General features: G+C 40.9%; 1 protein-coding gene across 4 annotated transcripts in view; it reads right to left on the bottom strand.

Annotated features, from left to right (window-relative positions):
- LOC102793837 (RNA-binding protein with multiple splicing-like) overlaps nucleotides 1-17,987 on the bottom strand; it is a 39,362-nt gene that overhangs the window by 10,634 nt on the left and 10,741 nt on the right. The window contains exons 2-7 of one of the 4 annotated variants that reach the window (XM_087837300.1): nucleotides 14,440-14,517; nucleotides 13,701-13,739; nucleotides 11,199-11,261; nucleotides 7,921-8,071; nucleotides 4,437-4,564; nucleotides 628-697 (exon numbers count right to left, since the gene is read on the bottom strand). In XM_087837300.1, the coding sequence (XP_087693426.1) occupies nucleotides 635-697; nucleotides 4,437-4,564; nucleotides 7,921-8,071; nucleotides 11,199-11,261; nucleotides 13,701-13,739; nucleotides 14,440-14,517 (522 nt within the window). In that variant the 3' untranslated portion in view covers nucleotides 628-634. The remainder of the gene's footprint in view (nucleotides 1-627; nucleotides 698-4,436; nucleotides 4,565-7,920; nucleotides 8,072-11,198; nucleotides 11,262-13,700; nucleotides 13,740-14,439; nucleotides 14,518-17,987) is intronic. The other 3 variants (XM_087837310.1, XR_015718435.1, XR_015718436.1) reach the window with 3 other exon arrangements.

Genomic DNA, 17,987 nt, shown 5'->3' with positions numbered 1-17,987 from the left:
TGACTTTCCCTGCAACTGTGTTGCCTTTCAAAGCAGCTAGCATTAGCCTTTTAGTCATATTTGCAAAGCTCTTCTCGGTCTGATTCATTAAACGTTGGCATTGGCACTCATTGTATATTCTGTTTGACTTGCTGCTTTTGATGCCTGAGATCAACCATAACATCAATGGGAAAAGTCGACCCTCTGTACCTTGTGACCAGAGTGGAGAAAATAATGGAGTTCCCCTTTAGATCGCACCTTTCATCTCCTATGATCGTGTGTGAGGAGTGTGTGTGGTTTCATCGAACCACAGGCTTTACTTTTGTTAGCGATTAGTATGTATGTTTTTGACGTCAACTAGAGGAAACGTGACTAATTAGCTGGTTAGTTTGGCAGTTAGCCGGATGGAGGTTTTGTGAGGTTTGAGGGCCAAAAGAGGTAAACACGCGTGAAGTAACACCCCGTGATATTCCTGACATGTGTTTAAGATAACTCTACTCCTGTTTATGCAAAGTGTCATAACATTTACAAAAGAGGTTTCACACCAGAGTATGTACACTTCTTTGACGCAGCAGGGCAGAGAGCTATGTGTACGTACGAGTGTGTGAGTGTGTGTTTGTGTGTGTGCATGTGTGTGCTGTTACTCACACATACTTCAGCAGAACTGCCTGGACTTCCATCCCTGAGGAGTTCCATCTGCAGGCGGGAGCCAACGAATCTAAACACACATAATCACATATTAACATAAAACTGTGGAGCCTAAAAGGTGAGCTCATGTTAACAGAAAGTAGAGTGACCATCTTGCAACATCACACGGCAACGATCACTTTGCACGTGTCAGAATGTGTGCGTGAAGGGCAGCTCAGTCGTGGCCGCAGAGGAGACTGCTCGCCCTCTGTTTCTTTTGAGAGACAAGAGGGAGATGATAGTATTTAAAATTATACAAATACAGATCGTCTCAAAAGTGAGATCTGCAGGGAAGAGGCAGTCGGTGTGGGGTCGTTGGGGTCAGTCAACTGGCCTGACATGAATATACAACTCGATGTGCGCCATCTCAGGTACGCAGATGCACACAAAAAAGATGCATTTAAATGAGTATTCGCAGTCTCTGTCGCTCTCTGCAAGGCAAATAACTAATAATGTTAAAAATAATGTAAAACAGTTAAAAAAAAATTAAAAAATCATGTAATTATTAGTTATTAATAATCTATTGTACTGTCACAGCAGATGTCTTCCCCTCTTTGAGCCTGGTTCTGCCGAAGGTTTCTTCCTGTTAAAAGGGAGTTTTTCCTTCCCACTGTTGCCAAGTGCTTGCTCAAAGGGAGTCAGCCGATTGTTGTGGTTTTCTCTGTTTTATTGTGTTTACAATATAAAGTGCCTTGGAGTGACTGTTGTTGTGATTTGTCACTATATAAATAATACTGAATTGAATTGAATAAAAAAAGGCGATGCATCTAAAAGTGGCTAATGCTGCCAGCTAGGAGCAGAAGCTACACTGCTGTAGCTCAAGATCAGTCTCAGTGAATGTGTGTGAAGTTTTTTTTGTACTTTTGTTTGATGCCTCAGTTTTAAAATTGTTTATAGAGTATCTCCCTCAGTGTTTAAAAAATATTACAATGGCTCGTTCTTACTCATAATATCCTAATCATTGTTATTTTCATCTAGCGTCTTTACTGTTGTGGTTATTGATTATCCCCACTCATTACACTCATATTTCAGCTGTAATTTACTTGCAATTAAAACATTTAATTAATTGACATAAGTAGTTTTATTTATTTATTTTCAAAATCTCATTAAACATCACAATAATAAGATTAAAGAGAATTCTTTTGGCTAGATGTGATTTCTGATAGCCACATATTGTTTTTCCTTAAACAGCAGGCAGGGTAAGGCAGCAGAATTAGCAGTCTGATGGTTTGCATGTACAGAGTAGTCTGAGAGATGATGTCCCAGCCTGAATTATTGCCTCAGTTCGCCACTGAGTCTGACGTCCTCAGGGCGGGACCTCTTCCATTAATTTAATACACTTTGGCTTCGTTCCTACTACTCTGTTAGTGAGCAGAACACGTAGCATGATGCTCTAAAGGAGGACAAGCTCAGCAAGAACATCCACAGTAAAACACTGACACTGTGTTCTTCCACTCGTCAGATCTCTTCCACTATATTGTACAAACGTGATTAATTTCGTGACATTTGATTTGGGTCTTTTGAAAAAAGTGCAGGACATATAGAATTTTCCCCATTTCATTTCTCTTTTTAAAAATCAAGCAGCTAGCTAGCTACTTGCACTAGCCACTGGTAACATTAAGGCAACCATGAAGGACTAGCATAGGGAATAGATTTGGACTGGAGTGACTGGATCCAGTTGGGCAAAGGATAGAGAGCTCTGCAGTGATGGCACAGCTTTAGCCCTCATTGCTTAAATGGTTTGGAATAAACTGACTCACTAAAATCAAAAACATCTTTCTTGTCGTACTTATTATTTTTCCAGTTTTCCCATTTAGCTCAAGGTCGGTATCTGCGGTAGTGATTACGGTATCACTAATGTGCACAAGTTTGACCGCTCTAAATCTGAGTAACTATGAAAACATGGCATTATGTAGGCTGGTAATTAGTTAACTAATTATTTTGGTGTATTATTATTCTGGGCTTCACAGAAATACACACTGCTGTCTGTCCCTCTGGTCCATTTAAAGGGCCAGTTTCTTCAAAATGAGCTACGCTGGCAGGCTTCAAATAATACATGCATCATTCCCATCCAGAGCACAGGCACTGTTTTACTGCTTCACCACGAGAAAATGGAAATATACTAACTATTATAACATAACATGAATTGATTTTCTCGTCTGTCCTCGTTTTTTCAGTTATCAGCTGCCACTGGTGTGAATATACTCGATGCATGTGGAAAAATGCCAGCTAGGCAGATTCTTGCATTCATTTCAAATGCTGACATCATCTGAGCTTCAGCTAGTGTTTTTGCCCCGAGGCCTTTATACTTAAATAACCTTAGTATCTATATTATAAGTGGAAGTGCTCAATTTTCCCTCGAGCAGAGAAAAGCAACACCACATGACTGTATAACACATTGAGTTTGAAACACTGCAAAGTGAGCAGTGAGAGCTTGCATTCAAAACCGTACATACTGTATGCGTGGCATTAAGACTGCATGAGGGCCTGCCTGCATCAAACGGTCTTCATGAGAAGAATTTCAAGAGATCGATAATGAACTTTAACATGAACTCACAGCAGAGCTGCGCAGATTAGAAGACCTCAATAAACTGGATCATGGCTGGTTGGAAAAGAAGGATTTGCTATAATTAATGAGGTAGATGACGGTAAAATGATCCAAACCCTTTGTACAGCTGCAGATTTTAGCTGTGCAGATTAAGCAGCTACAAGATCTAAAAACTGTGTCCTGCGATGCCATTTTTAACATTATCTTGGTGTTGAATTCTTTATTGTATTCTACCTGGTAGTGCAATGGTATCACTGTCATCTCATTGCAAGAAGGTGTCTGATTTGAAGCCAGCTGTGACCTCTCAGTGTGGAGTTTGCATGTACTTTCTGTGTGGGGGTTGTCACACAGTCCAAAGATTTACACAGTGGGTTAACTGGTGATTCTAAATTATATGTGGATGTGAATGCATCCTGTATGAATGCATGGATACATTCAGGATTTTAGTCTAAAATAAAAAGCAAAACAGGACAAATCAGTTTTTCAGTTTGAGGAATTTATTTTTTACTGATTTAAAAAAGTATCATTTGGAAGAGTTATTTTTCCTGCTTGGACCTCCTAAAACTCAGCCCAACCCACAAGCTCCATTATGTGACATGCAGTTTGAGAATGAGGTGAAGAGCTGAGTTTACTTCGATTTCTGGAAGGTGCTGGGATCGGGTAACAGCTCCGCTGAGAAGGGTTGGTGAAAATGGACTGACAATTCAATTATTTATAAACTCACTAATTTCAGCACCAATGTAACAATTAAATTTTACCAAAATTCTGCCTTCACTGTGCTACTGGTGCAGCAGATGAACATGACTGATCAGTATCAGCGGCAATAGTTTAAACATAAAAGCAGCTTTTAATATGTTTGCACTTGAAAGTGTTTCAATAAAAGTCAACATGAAAACCTGCAGCCAAAGAAAATGTGTATTTAGATGCTTTTATAGAGAAGCAGCTTGTTTACACTGATGAAACTGAGTGATGCTGGGTATACATTTCCTTGTCTGTAAGGAAAATAACTCCCCAGCCCCAAAAATACATTGACCTGGAATCATTAGACATTTGATTTAAACGTGACTGTGTTTAACAGTGACAATGGGTGGTGTGTACTCTGAGGTGCATCTGTGGGATGAAGCAGAGAGTGATAACAGGGCTGACGGCCGCAGGCTAGGTGACTGAGGTAGGCTAGGTGACTGAGGCGGCAGTGGCGGTGGGGGAGGGGAGGTGGGTTTACCTGAGCGTGGAGCGAGGAGGGGTAGGTGAAAGCGGGTGGAAGGGCCGGCGACAGCTCCGCCGGGTACAGCGGGTATGAGGCCCACACGTCTGGGCTGCTGGGATAGAGAGCAGGCACTGTGAGCTCATCTGTGGAAAGAAGAAGAGGAGGAGTGGAGTGAGGAGAGTGGCAAGTGGATGGGTGGGGTGGCTAGAGAGACAGGGTGGAGGTGGCAGTGATGGTGGTGATTGTGAAGGTGCGCGCTGGGGGAATGTCAGTTGTCTGAAGTCGCTTCCTCTTGTTTAAACCAGAGACTGGGAGACAGACAGAGACACTCAAAAAAAGGTTTTTTTTTAGAGGTAGGAGTAAAACTTCTGAAATTTGAGTTCATTTAGATAAGTTTTAAAATAACTACCCAAATAAAACTAGCCCAAATGCCGTTCTACACAACAGACCTTCTTCACAGTGGGTACTTTGATGTAATATGGTTGGTAAATACTGTTACAATAATCGTAACTGCAATCACATTACATATATCTACAATATTGTATGTTAAAGGCTGCTGTTAAAGGCTACATAAAGCTTTAATGTTTAAGCATCATTCAGGCATCGAATAACCTCAAAATACATGAGAATAATAGTTTACTTCTTTGTTCGTGATCTATTTATGATGAGGTGGTCAGGCTTTTCACAAAATGATTTTATTTTCTCTTTTTGATTAATACCTCCTGAAGAAACACAGGTGTTACTACTCACTGTAATTAAGGCTGCGTACATAAACAGAACAATGCCCTCATTACTGACATTAGTAACATCTGTGTTTATTTCATGTCAATACAGCCGAGAAAGATTTATTTTCTAAACTTGCAGCTTAACTACTGTCACGAGACAGAGACTGTCTACATAACTTTGAGTGTTTTTGTGGTTTGCCTCAGGCTGGAGTAAGAATGATCCATTCATTTTTCCGTAATAGAAAAAATGTTTCTCTCGTCAAAGCTAACGTTAGCTTTGAGGAAAGCTAAAAGCTAACAGCAATTAGCTGTTAGCTTTACTACCTACATGTCTAACCCAGCATTGCTTAAAATGCTCAAGGCTATCAGAGGCAGCTAGAAAACCCAATACTATCAGCCACCACTAAACTTCATTTACATGTTCCTACATACAAGTGTTTCCATATTATAGCAACGAGATAGTCTGGTTCCAGTGATTGCAAAACACATTGTTAAGACGCTTGAGGCAAAAGGATAATTTACATGAGTTAAGAGGTTGCTCATCTCTGAAATATAGTTATGTTTTAGACAGAACTATGATCTAAATCAGCGGTCCCCAACCTTTTTTGCGCCACGGACCGGTTTATGCCTGACAATATTTTCACGGACCGGCCTTTAAGGTGTCGCGGATAAATACAACAAAATAAAACTAGTACCGGTACCGAAAAAAAGAAAATGTATTCATAACACACGTGAAAAGACCCAGGAAAACCGAGTAAACGATAAAAACGATAACAAAATAACGCTGAAAACCGATAAAAACCCTGAAAACTATACATTTCACACCTGAGCCTCAACTCTCGCGGCCCGGTACCAAGCGACTCACGGACCGGTACCGGTCCGAGGCCCGGGGGTTGGGGACCGCTGATCTAAATGATTCTCAACTCAAGCATCGTGAACAAGGAATTAGCTAGAAAAGCTAACAGCTAATAAATACTGCATTTATTAGCTAAAGCTAATTGCTACAGCTAATATTAGCTGTTCATAATAAATACAGTATTTATTTGCTTGTTGCTGAACTTAATGAAGTTTCTGCTCTATCATCCCTAGCCAACAGTACCTATGAAAGCCTTGCTTAACTTACAATATTATTGTGAACGTAGCCTTAGCTTCCCATATGGAAAAGAAACAAAAAACTTATAACTTGCATCAGATGTGGCCTACCTACTTGAATCATATAAGGCTTATATGATTTACTAATGAAAGTGGCCACTTTCATATATTTTTTAGTAAGTATCCAAAACAGTTTCATTTATATAATTTTTCTGGGGATCTTATATCTGTTTTCACTCTTGTATGCTTTTTATACAAGTTTCACACAAGACAGATACAAACTTTATAAGATTTATATATATCTTTTCCATATGGGTTACACTGTTTGATTATGAAATTTTAACCCAGAGATTATTAGCCTTAGTATTTAGAAAAATGTCTTTAATATAAATCATCATGCAAATATTTAAAATCCCTTTTACAGAACCAGTATGGTCTAAAGATGTTTCTTTTAACCAATGCAGTGAACTAACATTAGCTTCATTAGCTTCATATATAGATAGTTGGACCTGTCATCACTTTAGCCAGGAAAACTGATGTCCATCAGCCACTAATGTTATTATCTAGTCGCTTCTGAAATGCAAGACCTTTAGTTTCACAAATTAAAAATTTCAAGGGGAAATTTTATTAATTCAAAATGCACATGTATTATGCAAAAACCTTGACAGTATCTGAGAACGGTCATTGACACTACATGATTAGATTTCATACTTTAGGAGAGGTTGAGAGGAAACAATGTCAGACATCATGATTTACTTGCTAAATCAAGTGCAAAGTGACTGTGAAAAACGAGCATCGGTGCATGAGTTAGGAGACGGTGCTGAGTGGTACAGAGCGGGTGAACATTTAAAAATGCAGGAAAAAAACACAGCAGCTCATTGGATAATTAGCAGATAATCTCGAGGAGCATTCCCTGTGCTCTCCATGTCTCCTGGTAACCATTTATCCAAGCATGATCACAAAGATGGCTGGTTTAAACATCTCTTATCAGGAAATGACAGCAATTTCTCTCCTAGTGATTACGTCACGGTTTCATTAATCGTTTCCTTCCATTTTCCTCCGGGGCCTCATGCACACACCCTTTCCCTGGCTATAAAACGATCTAAGATAAAAGCAGCTTGGTCATACAGGAAGAATGTACTACCACAGCTGGCCTATGTTTAACAATCAATAGTTGATTCTTTCAAAATCCTTAACTCTTGGAAAAATATTTAACCACAAGAAAAAAGAAAAAAAAAGGTGCAAAGTCGCATTAGCAAATTATTATACACACATTGTACTTGAAGACCTTGAGTCCAAGTTATTAGAGTAAACGGTTAAAGCTGAAACATGCTCTGTTAATGAATCACTAGTCTAACATCATCAGTTAACACATCACAACGACAAACAGCATTACACGCCCGCACAAAATTAACGTTTCACAGAGGGACAAATACGTAAATGTTTAATTTAGGGGAAAACAAAACAGCATTCAATGAAAGAGACCTGCAGCAGACGCAACAGTCTCCTTTTCATGCACATTTACAACAACAGCACAGAAAAGCACCTCGATTACAAAAAAATATCCTAAAAGGAAACAGCTGTCCAGTCCAATACAGCCAGAGGAAGTAGCAATGCAGACGGACAATATGTAAAAGTAAGACAAACTCAGCGACAGGCGGGTAAACAGTCGGCGTACTCACATGGGTCTCTGCTTATGAACTGTGGCCCGGGGCTCTGCTGGGAAGGAGGGGGGTTGGGAGTGCCTACCAGCTTGTTTTTGGCCATCTTGGTGTTGGCCTTGGCGAACTCCAGCCGCAGAGTCTGGGGAATCTCTGGGTCAAATCGTACCCCCTGAGATGAATAAGACAGATATGTTAGCGCAAATATTGTTTAGTGGAAAGCTTTTAGGACAGGTGAGTCAGAACTGAGGGAGCACACTGACAGGGGTAATGCATATGGACAAGTCTTTAAAAAGGAAATATGAAGCATTTTAGCTGTGAGATTGTATCCATGTCTTAGCACTGAAAGCAGGTGTCATGAGTCATTAATCCAGCGGGCCCCAACCCCCGGGCCACGGACCGGTCCAGTTGTTTGGTACCGGGTCGCAAAAGTTGAGTCTCCGGTGTTTTCAGGGTTTTTATCGTTAACTCGGTTTCCCTGGGTGTTGTAGTTGTGTGTCTTATTTTGAAAGAAATATTTAGACGTTACCATAGTGACCAGAGCGCATTAAGGGGCAGAGAGGAGGATATTACTCTCAATGTTTTTGGCGTATTTCAGGAGGACGCTGCTAATAAAGTTACACAATTACACAGTGAATTCGCATTTATTATTATATTTATAAAATACCAAAGTTTTTGTCTTAGCAGTATAATTTTATTCTGTTGTATTTATTCACGACACCTTAAAGGCCGGTCCGTGAAAATACTGTCTGACATTAAACTGGTCCGTGGCGCAGAGAAGATTGGGGACCGCTGCATTAATCAAAATCTGAGTTCTGCCATATCTGATATTCAGGGGTGCTTGAATTATATTTTAATTATTATATGCAGTTGTGTTGAGGAATAATATTTCCTCAACACAAATGCATATAATCAGATTTATTGTCATGATTAAATCAAGTTCATTTTCACAGGTAATATAACTTCTACATGCATGTTGTTGAATAGTAGACAGGTTGTTGTGGCACAGACTGGAACCCTGGATATTTCAGTTCTTGCATTTGGTTTCAACTTATCTTAAATGCCGACCGTTTCCATATTTAAAATGTTTTTTTTCTCTTACTGCTCCCAGTCGAAATATAAGCGCAGACAAGCTGTTTATAACGTCCTTATCTGTCTTTTGCTTTCCTGGAAGGTTTAGTGAAGTGAAATTAGCGCATGATCAGCACATGATGACGCTTTATGATGTTAAAAATGCAACAGCTAATACCTTGGTTTGGCAATAAAGAGGCTGACCAAATAAATAAGTCTGCTCATTAGTGAAGCGATGATGTTATAAATAATAGGGAGCGACTGACAGACGTGCCGCCTTGTTCCTTTAAGTAGTGACGAAGCAGACTAATTTAGCCCACAGCACTTATTAGATAACGCGTACAGTTTCCATTGCTGCACTTCCTGTCTTGTTATCTGTTGTTTAGCTTGATCTGGAATTGTCACTTTGTCCACTTTTCATCATCTCAATTTCACAGTACAATTTACTGCTGAAATCTTGGCGTGACGAGAGCGTTTTCATTTGTTTAGCCTTTGAAGCTGCTTATTCTGAGCGACACATGCAATGGGAAATCAGAACTTGATGACACAAACCTGGCTGGCGCATGATGTCATTTACAACACAAGCAGACAAGCCACAAGGCCCTCACTCTGTTCCCCACTGAACTGCAGTGTAATTTAATACCATGACATCAAATACCCTGACATACGCCAGGCATCACCGCTTAGAGTGAGCCAAACATTTTGGCGAATTCTTGAGATGCCACTGCTCACGACAGGCCAAAGGAAAAAGCTGCCCTGCCATCAGATCTTCATCAAACATCTCCACATATGGGGATTAGAAAAACAACAGGAATGTGGCATCGTCAAAGTTGCTATTCATTTACTCCGCTTGGACACATTTTTACCAGGAACTATAAACGCCCTGAAATTAACCTCATTTGATTGCCTGTAAATGATATAGAAAAGCACGAAGGTCAGCTCAGCGGAGGAGAAAAGCAGCCAGGAGTGCAAGTTCTCGGCAGCAAACGAGAACTTGCACTCATCCCTGCAGGCTCGGGCAAAGCAAGGCTGAAACAAGCGAGGGATGACTCTTCTCATGAAGGGGAGGGAATTAACTGGGATTGCCTCGGCTCAGCGCACTCGCGGCTTCTGCCAGTAGAGGCTGCAGAGGTGTAATAAGCTACATGGCAATAATGAGGCCCGAGCACACCTCTGCTTGAAATGTGTTGAATATCTACCTCGAAATGTCTTTTTATAGCACCTTCTCCATGTAGAGCTTTGATTCTGACTGTTGGAGGTAATTCAGTTTTTGGTTTTCGAGGCTCACAGCTTGGAGGGAATATAAGAGAGCTACTATGATAGGAAACAAATCCCCAAATTCTCCCAGTTTTCTGCGTCTTGCCCATATTTCAATATGCAGATGGATGTTTGCAGAATCTGGCTTATCTCCATATGACCCCCCGGGACGTAGCTTTCCCTGAAAAACAAGAGCAGCGTTGAATTCTCAGCCCCACTGAGCCCTTCTACGGAAACAGTCTCGCTGTTGTTGGCTCATAATAAGATGATAATTTTTATCCTTTGTTCAACTCTCTGCTCTACGTTTGACGAGCACCAATATCTCGACATCTGAGAAAGTTGACACACCGCTCGCGCTGTCACGGTCCCACTTAAGAGGAGGGCCGTTAAAGTGATCTGCTGCCTTCATAAAGACATCAACAAAAACTTAAGAGGCAATCGGAGGAGGGCGGTGCATGGTGAAGACAAAAACAACAATGGGAAAACAAAGGTGTAGGAGACAGGCGGCGTTCATTACCGTCTGTCTACACTTTGTTTCAAACGAGTCGAATAAAAACCGCGTGAGAAGATGAGCTCTGTTTTGTATTAGAGTCTGCCTCATCAAGGCTTTCTACTGAGCCACATTCTGAAATACGAGAGATTAAAATTAAACCCTAGATCAATATCTTCTATTTTTATGTGGAAGAACAGCTAATTTTCTTCTGACCTTGCAGGATCTCTCGCAGAGCTTAAAGTAAAGAAAAAAGACTTTATTTACTCAAACAGAAACATTCAGACACACGCTATTTTAGAGCAGCTGTGATATATTTGCCTTCGCTGCTTCACTTTTCAGCTTTTTCCTCGTGCGACAGAAAACGCTTTCCCCCCCGCTTTCAAATACATTTGCACTAAAGGCAGTAAAAAAAAAAAAGATGAGATTTCACGAGAAACACTAGAGCTGAGCTGGAGCACAACGAGGGCATGACACTTACGTTCAAGGCATTCTTAGCAGCCTCCGCCTCTGATCGACTGTCAAAACTGACAAACCCCACCGGCTGGGGAGACAAGGAGACAGAACAAAAGAAAGAAACATGGTTTAAGGCAGAAAACTGAGTCGGCATTTCTGTCTGAGTGACAAAGACATGTTTTTATATATATATATATATATTTTTACATCTTAGCATACCCCACCCCCTACCTCTCTGCCTCCCTCTCCCTCTCTCCTGTTTATAAAACCATTGCGACAGAACGGGGAGGGGGAGGCGGAGGGCGGTTGGAGGCTGGACGCACTTTCATTGTAGAGTTCATCATTCGGCTCCCCTTTGCCCAAATACGGGCAATGCAGGAGTGAGAACAAGCATGTAAGAGTTTAGTGTGAGACAGGCAGAGAAGGGAGTAAAAGCTGAAAAAGGAGAAGAAGATAGAAAGGAAGGGGGGAGGGGGAAGGAAAGGGAATTTCAAGGGTTAAAGGTGAAAATGAAAGCAAGTGAGGCGACGGGTAGAAAAAGTTGTTGTTTTTTTTCTTAAAGACCTCCTCAAACAGGCCTGTCAGTGCAGCATTTTCTCATTCGCATCTGTTTCACCCACACTTGTTTTATATTCCAGCGACATCGCTTCAAAGCCAGTAGTAAAGGTGAGGAGAAATAAAACAGGAAAAAAAACCACACACTCACAGGGGTGTAGGTGCGGCTGCAGGATTTCTGACTGCAGATATGAACAGAAAATACGTATTTTTGTCTTGTATGTGGATGGGGACGTTGGGAGAAGGTGGGGTGGTGATGGTGGTGGGGGAGAGATTGCAGAAAACTCTAAACATGTTACTCCCATGGGGTCACACTGCTGTGTGTGATCTGGAAAAGCAGTCTAGGGTTATGGGAATTCTGAAGAAGTGCAGTGGAGGAGGAGGAGGAGGATGTGGAGGAAAAGAAACCCCCCGAAAAGTAACACAAAAAGAAAAGAAAGACTAAGTGAAGACGTCAGGAGGAGGAAGCATAACAGGAATATAAATAGAAAGGCTCTGAGATCAGGCTTTTGCTATATATGGACATGGCTGGGAGTTCTTGGACTGGAAGAGAGAGACAGAGATCGATTGATTTGCGTGGTCATTGTCATTGACATTAACAGGGAGGAGAGCTGCTCCAAACAAACCCTGGGGAAATGGGGGGCAGCACTTTGTCTTAACATAAGCATCAGTTCACAGCAGTTCTCTCGCTGAAGATGCCACTTAGGGAAACATCGCTCCGAGTCACAGTTTAATCACAAATGTAAAACAGGTGGTAAAGTCCATCATAGTCTAAAAGCCAAATATTCTCCAGGGGCTGAAAATTAAGCTAGTGCAGTTTCTCTAGTGACCACTTGAGGCTGCCAACAAAAGCGAGTCAATCCCCATAGACTCTCATGTTAAAATGTCCTACTAAACAGCATTAAATAGCATCTTACAGCAAGCTGTTCAAGTCTCGGTTGATAGTTTCTTCCTTCATAACAAGTATATCATACATGATGTTTTTAATAATTGATTGATTGATCGATAGGGTAAGGCTGAAACTCAGGGGAGAGGCTGCTTCGACTGGCAGGTGTCCCAAAACAGGTAGCTGCAGCTTGGCTAACTTAGGTGGAACTATCTGACAAACAACACAGCATGCTGTGAACAACACTATATGGACAAAAGTATCGAGCCACACCTTTTAATCTTTGATTTTGGCCATTTTCAGGCCCTCTGCCACACGTGTATAAACCTTGTAGGTGCTTGACTGTAAGAAAATAACTGGCAACAAAACCACCAAACAAGTGAGAACAATGAGGCCTAGAGTGAAGAACCGTTAATGCTAAATTAGACTTCAATTATAGATACATACATTAGAATGAGTTTTTCTGAATGCACGCAATAGCAGTGAAACAAAAAGAGAGAGCCTAAAGCTTTCCTTTGTACTTGGTCTCAGGAATAGTTTTAAGGTATTACACTCAGCAAGTTCAACCTAAATCGCTTTAAACCCTTCTAATGAGCATGTCATGTCTTTATGAGAAACAGTGTAAAGTGGCAACAAGTAAGCTGACATGAAGCTAAATTGCTCCACTCTGGACGTGGACACCTGCCAGCTGGGCTCATTTTCAGTCCCGCAACCCTGGAGGCAAAACTCAACCATCAGTGCTGCTCTTGTCAAAACGCTCACTTTGACACCTCGAAACTCTTTCCCCGTCTCTCTTCCTCGTCCTCACACAGCCCACCAGTCGACTCGCTGTAACTACAAGCACTACATCCGACTGCCAAAGACAAGTTGGTGCAACACTTTTCCCCTCCCATCGTTCTCCCTCCCTCTTTGTTATTTGTTATTTTCTTTTCTATTAAAGGCACTTCCTGCTAATCCTTCTTTCTCAACAAGCTAAACACACAAAGAGAGAAGAAAAAGATGCAAAGGTGTCGAAGAGCAAGAAGTAATGTGGACAGTAACAGAGTTTCTTTGAACACAACACAGATCCAAGACTTGTTAGCATACCTGTTTAGAAGTGAGCTTTATCAAGGAGCCTTCATAGCCCTGAAAAAAACAGAAAACAAAATGTCAGAAATACACATAACAAAGCAAAAATTCAACTTTAGTGGCTAAAAAGCTGCAAAACACGCAGACTGCTTACACTTACAAAACCTTACTCAAAAATGTTGGCATGTTGGGGTCACGGCGGACTAAGCTTGGCAGTTTCACAGGTCACGGCGCTCTTATGAAGACCATATGGACTAGATTGTTGTGTCTTACCTGATTAAGCAAGATTTACTGCTTTCAACACTCGTGATGCAAACCATTTACTCAGAGCACATACCATGGACATTGCTTAAGTGAGCGATTAGATGCATTAATCACTTAAACAGCGCTGCTGCTGCTGCACCATTAAGGTGCGTTAGTCTTGGTCGATAGTTCAAAAAGCTTGCAACATCTACATGTATTCACCTGAACTAAACTCTGGGGGTCTGTGTGCTTGCAACAAAGTTGGTGCTTCTGAGATGAAGCAAACAGCTTTGTTTTTGTTTCGCAGGCATTGAGCCATTTTTCCATGAGACATAAGCTTCCCATGGATCAAGATGTGATTGAACGTCGGCTTTAAGAACACAGACACTTAAACCTCGCGGGAAAGTTTCCATTGCCGTTTATTTCATCACCATTAATGGAGGTCCCATTGACTGCTGGAAAGTAAGCTGCTAAGAATAGCAGCAGGCCATCCATTTAAAACATACAAACATACCTTAAATGGTCTGAAGAGGAGATAGAGCTCCCGCGGTTTAATATCCAGTGGTAGCCCACTGACAAATAGTGTTCGGACCTGAGGAAGACACGAGAGAGAGAAAGATCATGTATTTTTCATTAACCTCCACCAGTTATAAATAGCTACATTGCCTTTCTGACAATAACAGATGAGGTTAGGAGGAAAAAGGACAATGAGCATGAGTTAAACAGTTACCGAGGCTGGCTTTACACTGAAAGATAAACTTTTTAAATCCAGATATGGGTGTCTTTCAGCTCTGCAAACACACTAAGACACACACTGCGTTCTACAGTAAGAGCATTGTGTTCTCCTGTGTAATCTACAACCTGCAGTGTTTTATGGCAACCCTCCATCGCAGCTCTAGCCTCTGTTTTACATTTGAACTTTTCAACTTGAAACTTGAGCTGGCATTGCTGGGGAATTATAATGTAAATGTTAGCTACAACAGACTAAATGGAAATGTAATTGTTGTGGTCCACAGCCCATAGTCAGAGAAGGTGCAAAATAAGAATAACTACAAAAGTGCTTTCAGGGAAGGACGGGGTTCTTATGTTATTACATGCGATGAGGAGGAGGAAATGAACGCAGCATGATCGCTGGAGGTGTGCTGAAGGTAAAACTTTTTAAAGCTTTTCATTTCAAGTGTGGAATCTCTAGTGTTTTTGAGTTTTTTTTAGAGGATACAAAGTGCATAAACCCCCTAAGTGTCAAACCTTAGATGAGAAAAAATAGTTAGGTGACGTCAGAGAAAGAGATACCGGACATGCTCGAGTGGGGGTTAACTCACCTGCACAGAGACTAGCAATAAATCTGGAAATTGATTTGGAAACTAAAGGACTGCACTTTAAAATGTATTGGGTATTCATTTTATTGGTTTGTTTAAACAGTGTTACACAAGAAGTTTGGTACTGCTGTCAAATCTGTATATATATGTAAAGCAAACCTAAGCAGCAAGTTAGCTTAGCTTAGCATTAAGACTAGAAACGCAGAGCACAAACCTACTATGTGTTTGTCTGAAGATTAGGTTATTAATACTTCTGAAGCCGCTATATTAATCTCGTTTCTTCTAAATGTTTCGCATGGCTTGACTCTTGTTCAGTTTGTAAGCATGCTAAAACATACCAACGAGTCCAATATTGATTTTCTTGCATTCCTTTCACAAGTTAAATGTTTAGTATGATAAGGTGAGCGCCTCACCAAGGCCTCAGTCACACAGGCCTTTGCTCGCTGACAGAACATTAAACTAAACAATACTTCTTACAGATTTTCTTTCTTTGTCTTTCACTCTCAGAGGCCTCGTAGGCCCTCCTTCATAAAAACATCTTTGTATATAAAAGTTATATGTAACAGGTTTTCTCTGCACACATTCTGAAAATCGAGTCTCACAGGACAAACTGCTGTTTGGACAAACTGAACATTGGTCAATAAACAACACAGAGAACACAGGAAACAATGTGTCCCTTCAGTTATCATATGCACACACAGAGACCTCTGCAAAATCAACAGAAACCCTTCATGTATGTTCAGTTTTACCTCAGTCCAGTAATTAAAAACAGTGTCCCAACAGAAACATCTCTACTGCAAGATTCATAAATAATTAATACCATCCTGGTTTGGCAAAACAATAACACGAGTTACCTTAAGTTAATTAGTCAGGCTCGCTATACATATCAATTATCCCTGACATGGAAACAGTATTGATCGAATGGTTGGGTGACAGATGCATTTGTTCCACATTATTGTTCAAAATAAGATTTCTAGTGACCCAGACGGGGTGTAAAAGCACCAATCCTTCAGTTATGCAATCGGCAACCTGGCTACCAGATCTAAAAAAACAGATGAATACAGCAGTAGCCCTGTAACACACATTAGCCCCAGCCGCAACACTTATGAAACGCAGAGCAACACTATAGGATGCAGATGCTGGGATGCCCCACCACAGCCCGTGGATGCAGATCCCGTTACACTCTGGAAGCAGCAAAACAGTGAAAATTCAGTTTGTTGCAAGTAATTGTAGACACATCTGCCCTTAATGAAGGGTCAGTCCAGGAGATGTTACACATCTGTCTCCTATTAATGCAACAGCTGTATTTTTGCTTTTAACCTCCATCAAGCTTTACAAAACAACAAGGAAACAAGAGAAAGAACTCCCTATTCTAATAAAATGTTACAAAGTTAACTGGCTCATACAGGGAATAATGGGTACTTTTAAAACTGTTTAATTGATTGAATGACATCATCGGCCAATACTGGCCTGTTGTGAATTTATTGGTATAGGTTATTTTTCTAATATCTATCTATCTATCTATCTATCTATCTATCTATCTATATATATATACATATACATATATGTTGGTGTGCCAGCATGCAATCTAAGAAAACAAATCAATCCTGACTCATACCTGGAACTTTCACCGAATCAAAGATCTTGGTTCAGGAAGACAAATGCTTCAGCGCACAGAAGACAATACAATCAAACAATGCAAACACACACCCCTGCTGACGTCACAACATCCCACAGCGTGATAGTGTAATCTGATTCTGTACAGGGCCCAGTTTAGAATAAAACCGTAGCTATGCAATTACACAGAGTATATTCAAAGCTCCCAGATTCATTAGATAGTGGATTCACAACTCAGGGGACAAAGGAACTGCTGAACTCACACGGCACCTCATTCCCACATGTAACCTGATACGCAACAGTGAAGCCAAAGGCAGAGCAACACACAAACAAAGGAGCTTAGCAACTAGGAGAGCGAGAGCTGGCGAGTGCCAAACCACCCATCCATCCGGAAGAAGAAAAAAAAAAAGAGAAAAATCTCACCTCAGCGACTTTCTCACCTTTGCTCTTATCTTATCTGAGCTGAGCTGAACCCTGCAGGGCCGTCACTGCGCTCTGTCTCTGGCAGCTCTGTTTAAGTAAACTCAATTGAAGGTCTCCTTATATGGAGTTACATGGGAACAAAGAGTCAGAAAAGGATGGTATCAATCAGACACAAGCAAGGTCAGTCTCTGACAGCTGTTGAGGCTGATAAAACTAATAATGCCGTAGTAAAAAAAAGTGCTGTAAAAATAGAAATGGTGCTCAAGCTCTAAAAATCTAAAAAAAAAGAAGAAAAACTCTTTGAGATGAAGACATTTAAGTCAAAAGAAACACACCAAAGCTTTCAGATTTGAAATCTCTATCAGGGACGGTGTTTGTTTTCTCTGTCAGCTTTGCCGTTACAGTGAGCATTACTCTGCACACGACCGCAAAAATAGATGCCAAATTCATCCCAAGTGAACGACGTCGGGCTTTCGCACCGACGCGGTTAAGACGACAGATTTATACGCCACTCTTTTTAGGAGTTGTAATTTTACTCTAGGTGGAAAAAAGCCAAGAGTGAACGTCAGAATTGCACACGTTAAGAAAATCTTAGTCGTCTAACCCTTCCTTGCCAAGCTTCCTAAGATCTTATCTGTGATTTAAGTCCTGTCTTCAGCCATGATAATAGCCACTTAGGAGCTGGATGTGATGCACGAGTAAG

Source organism: Neolamprologus brichardi, chromosome 3 (assembly GCF_056152115.1).
Source record: "Neolamprologus brichardi isolate AB-2024 chromosome 3, ASM5615211v1, whole genome shotgun sequence".
Taxonomy (NCBI): domain Eukaryota; kingdom Metazoa; phylum Chordata; class Actinopteri; order Cichliformes; family Cichlidae; genus Neolamprologus; species Neolamprologus brichardi.
The sequence above is the reverse complement of the archived record's forward strand: the minus strand, read 5'-3'. Positions and strand labels throughout refer to the sequence as shown.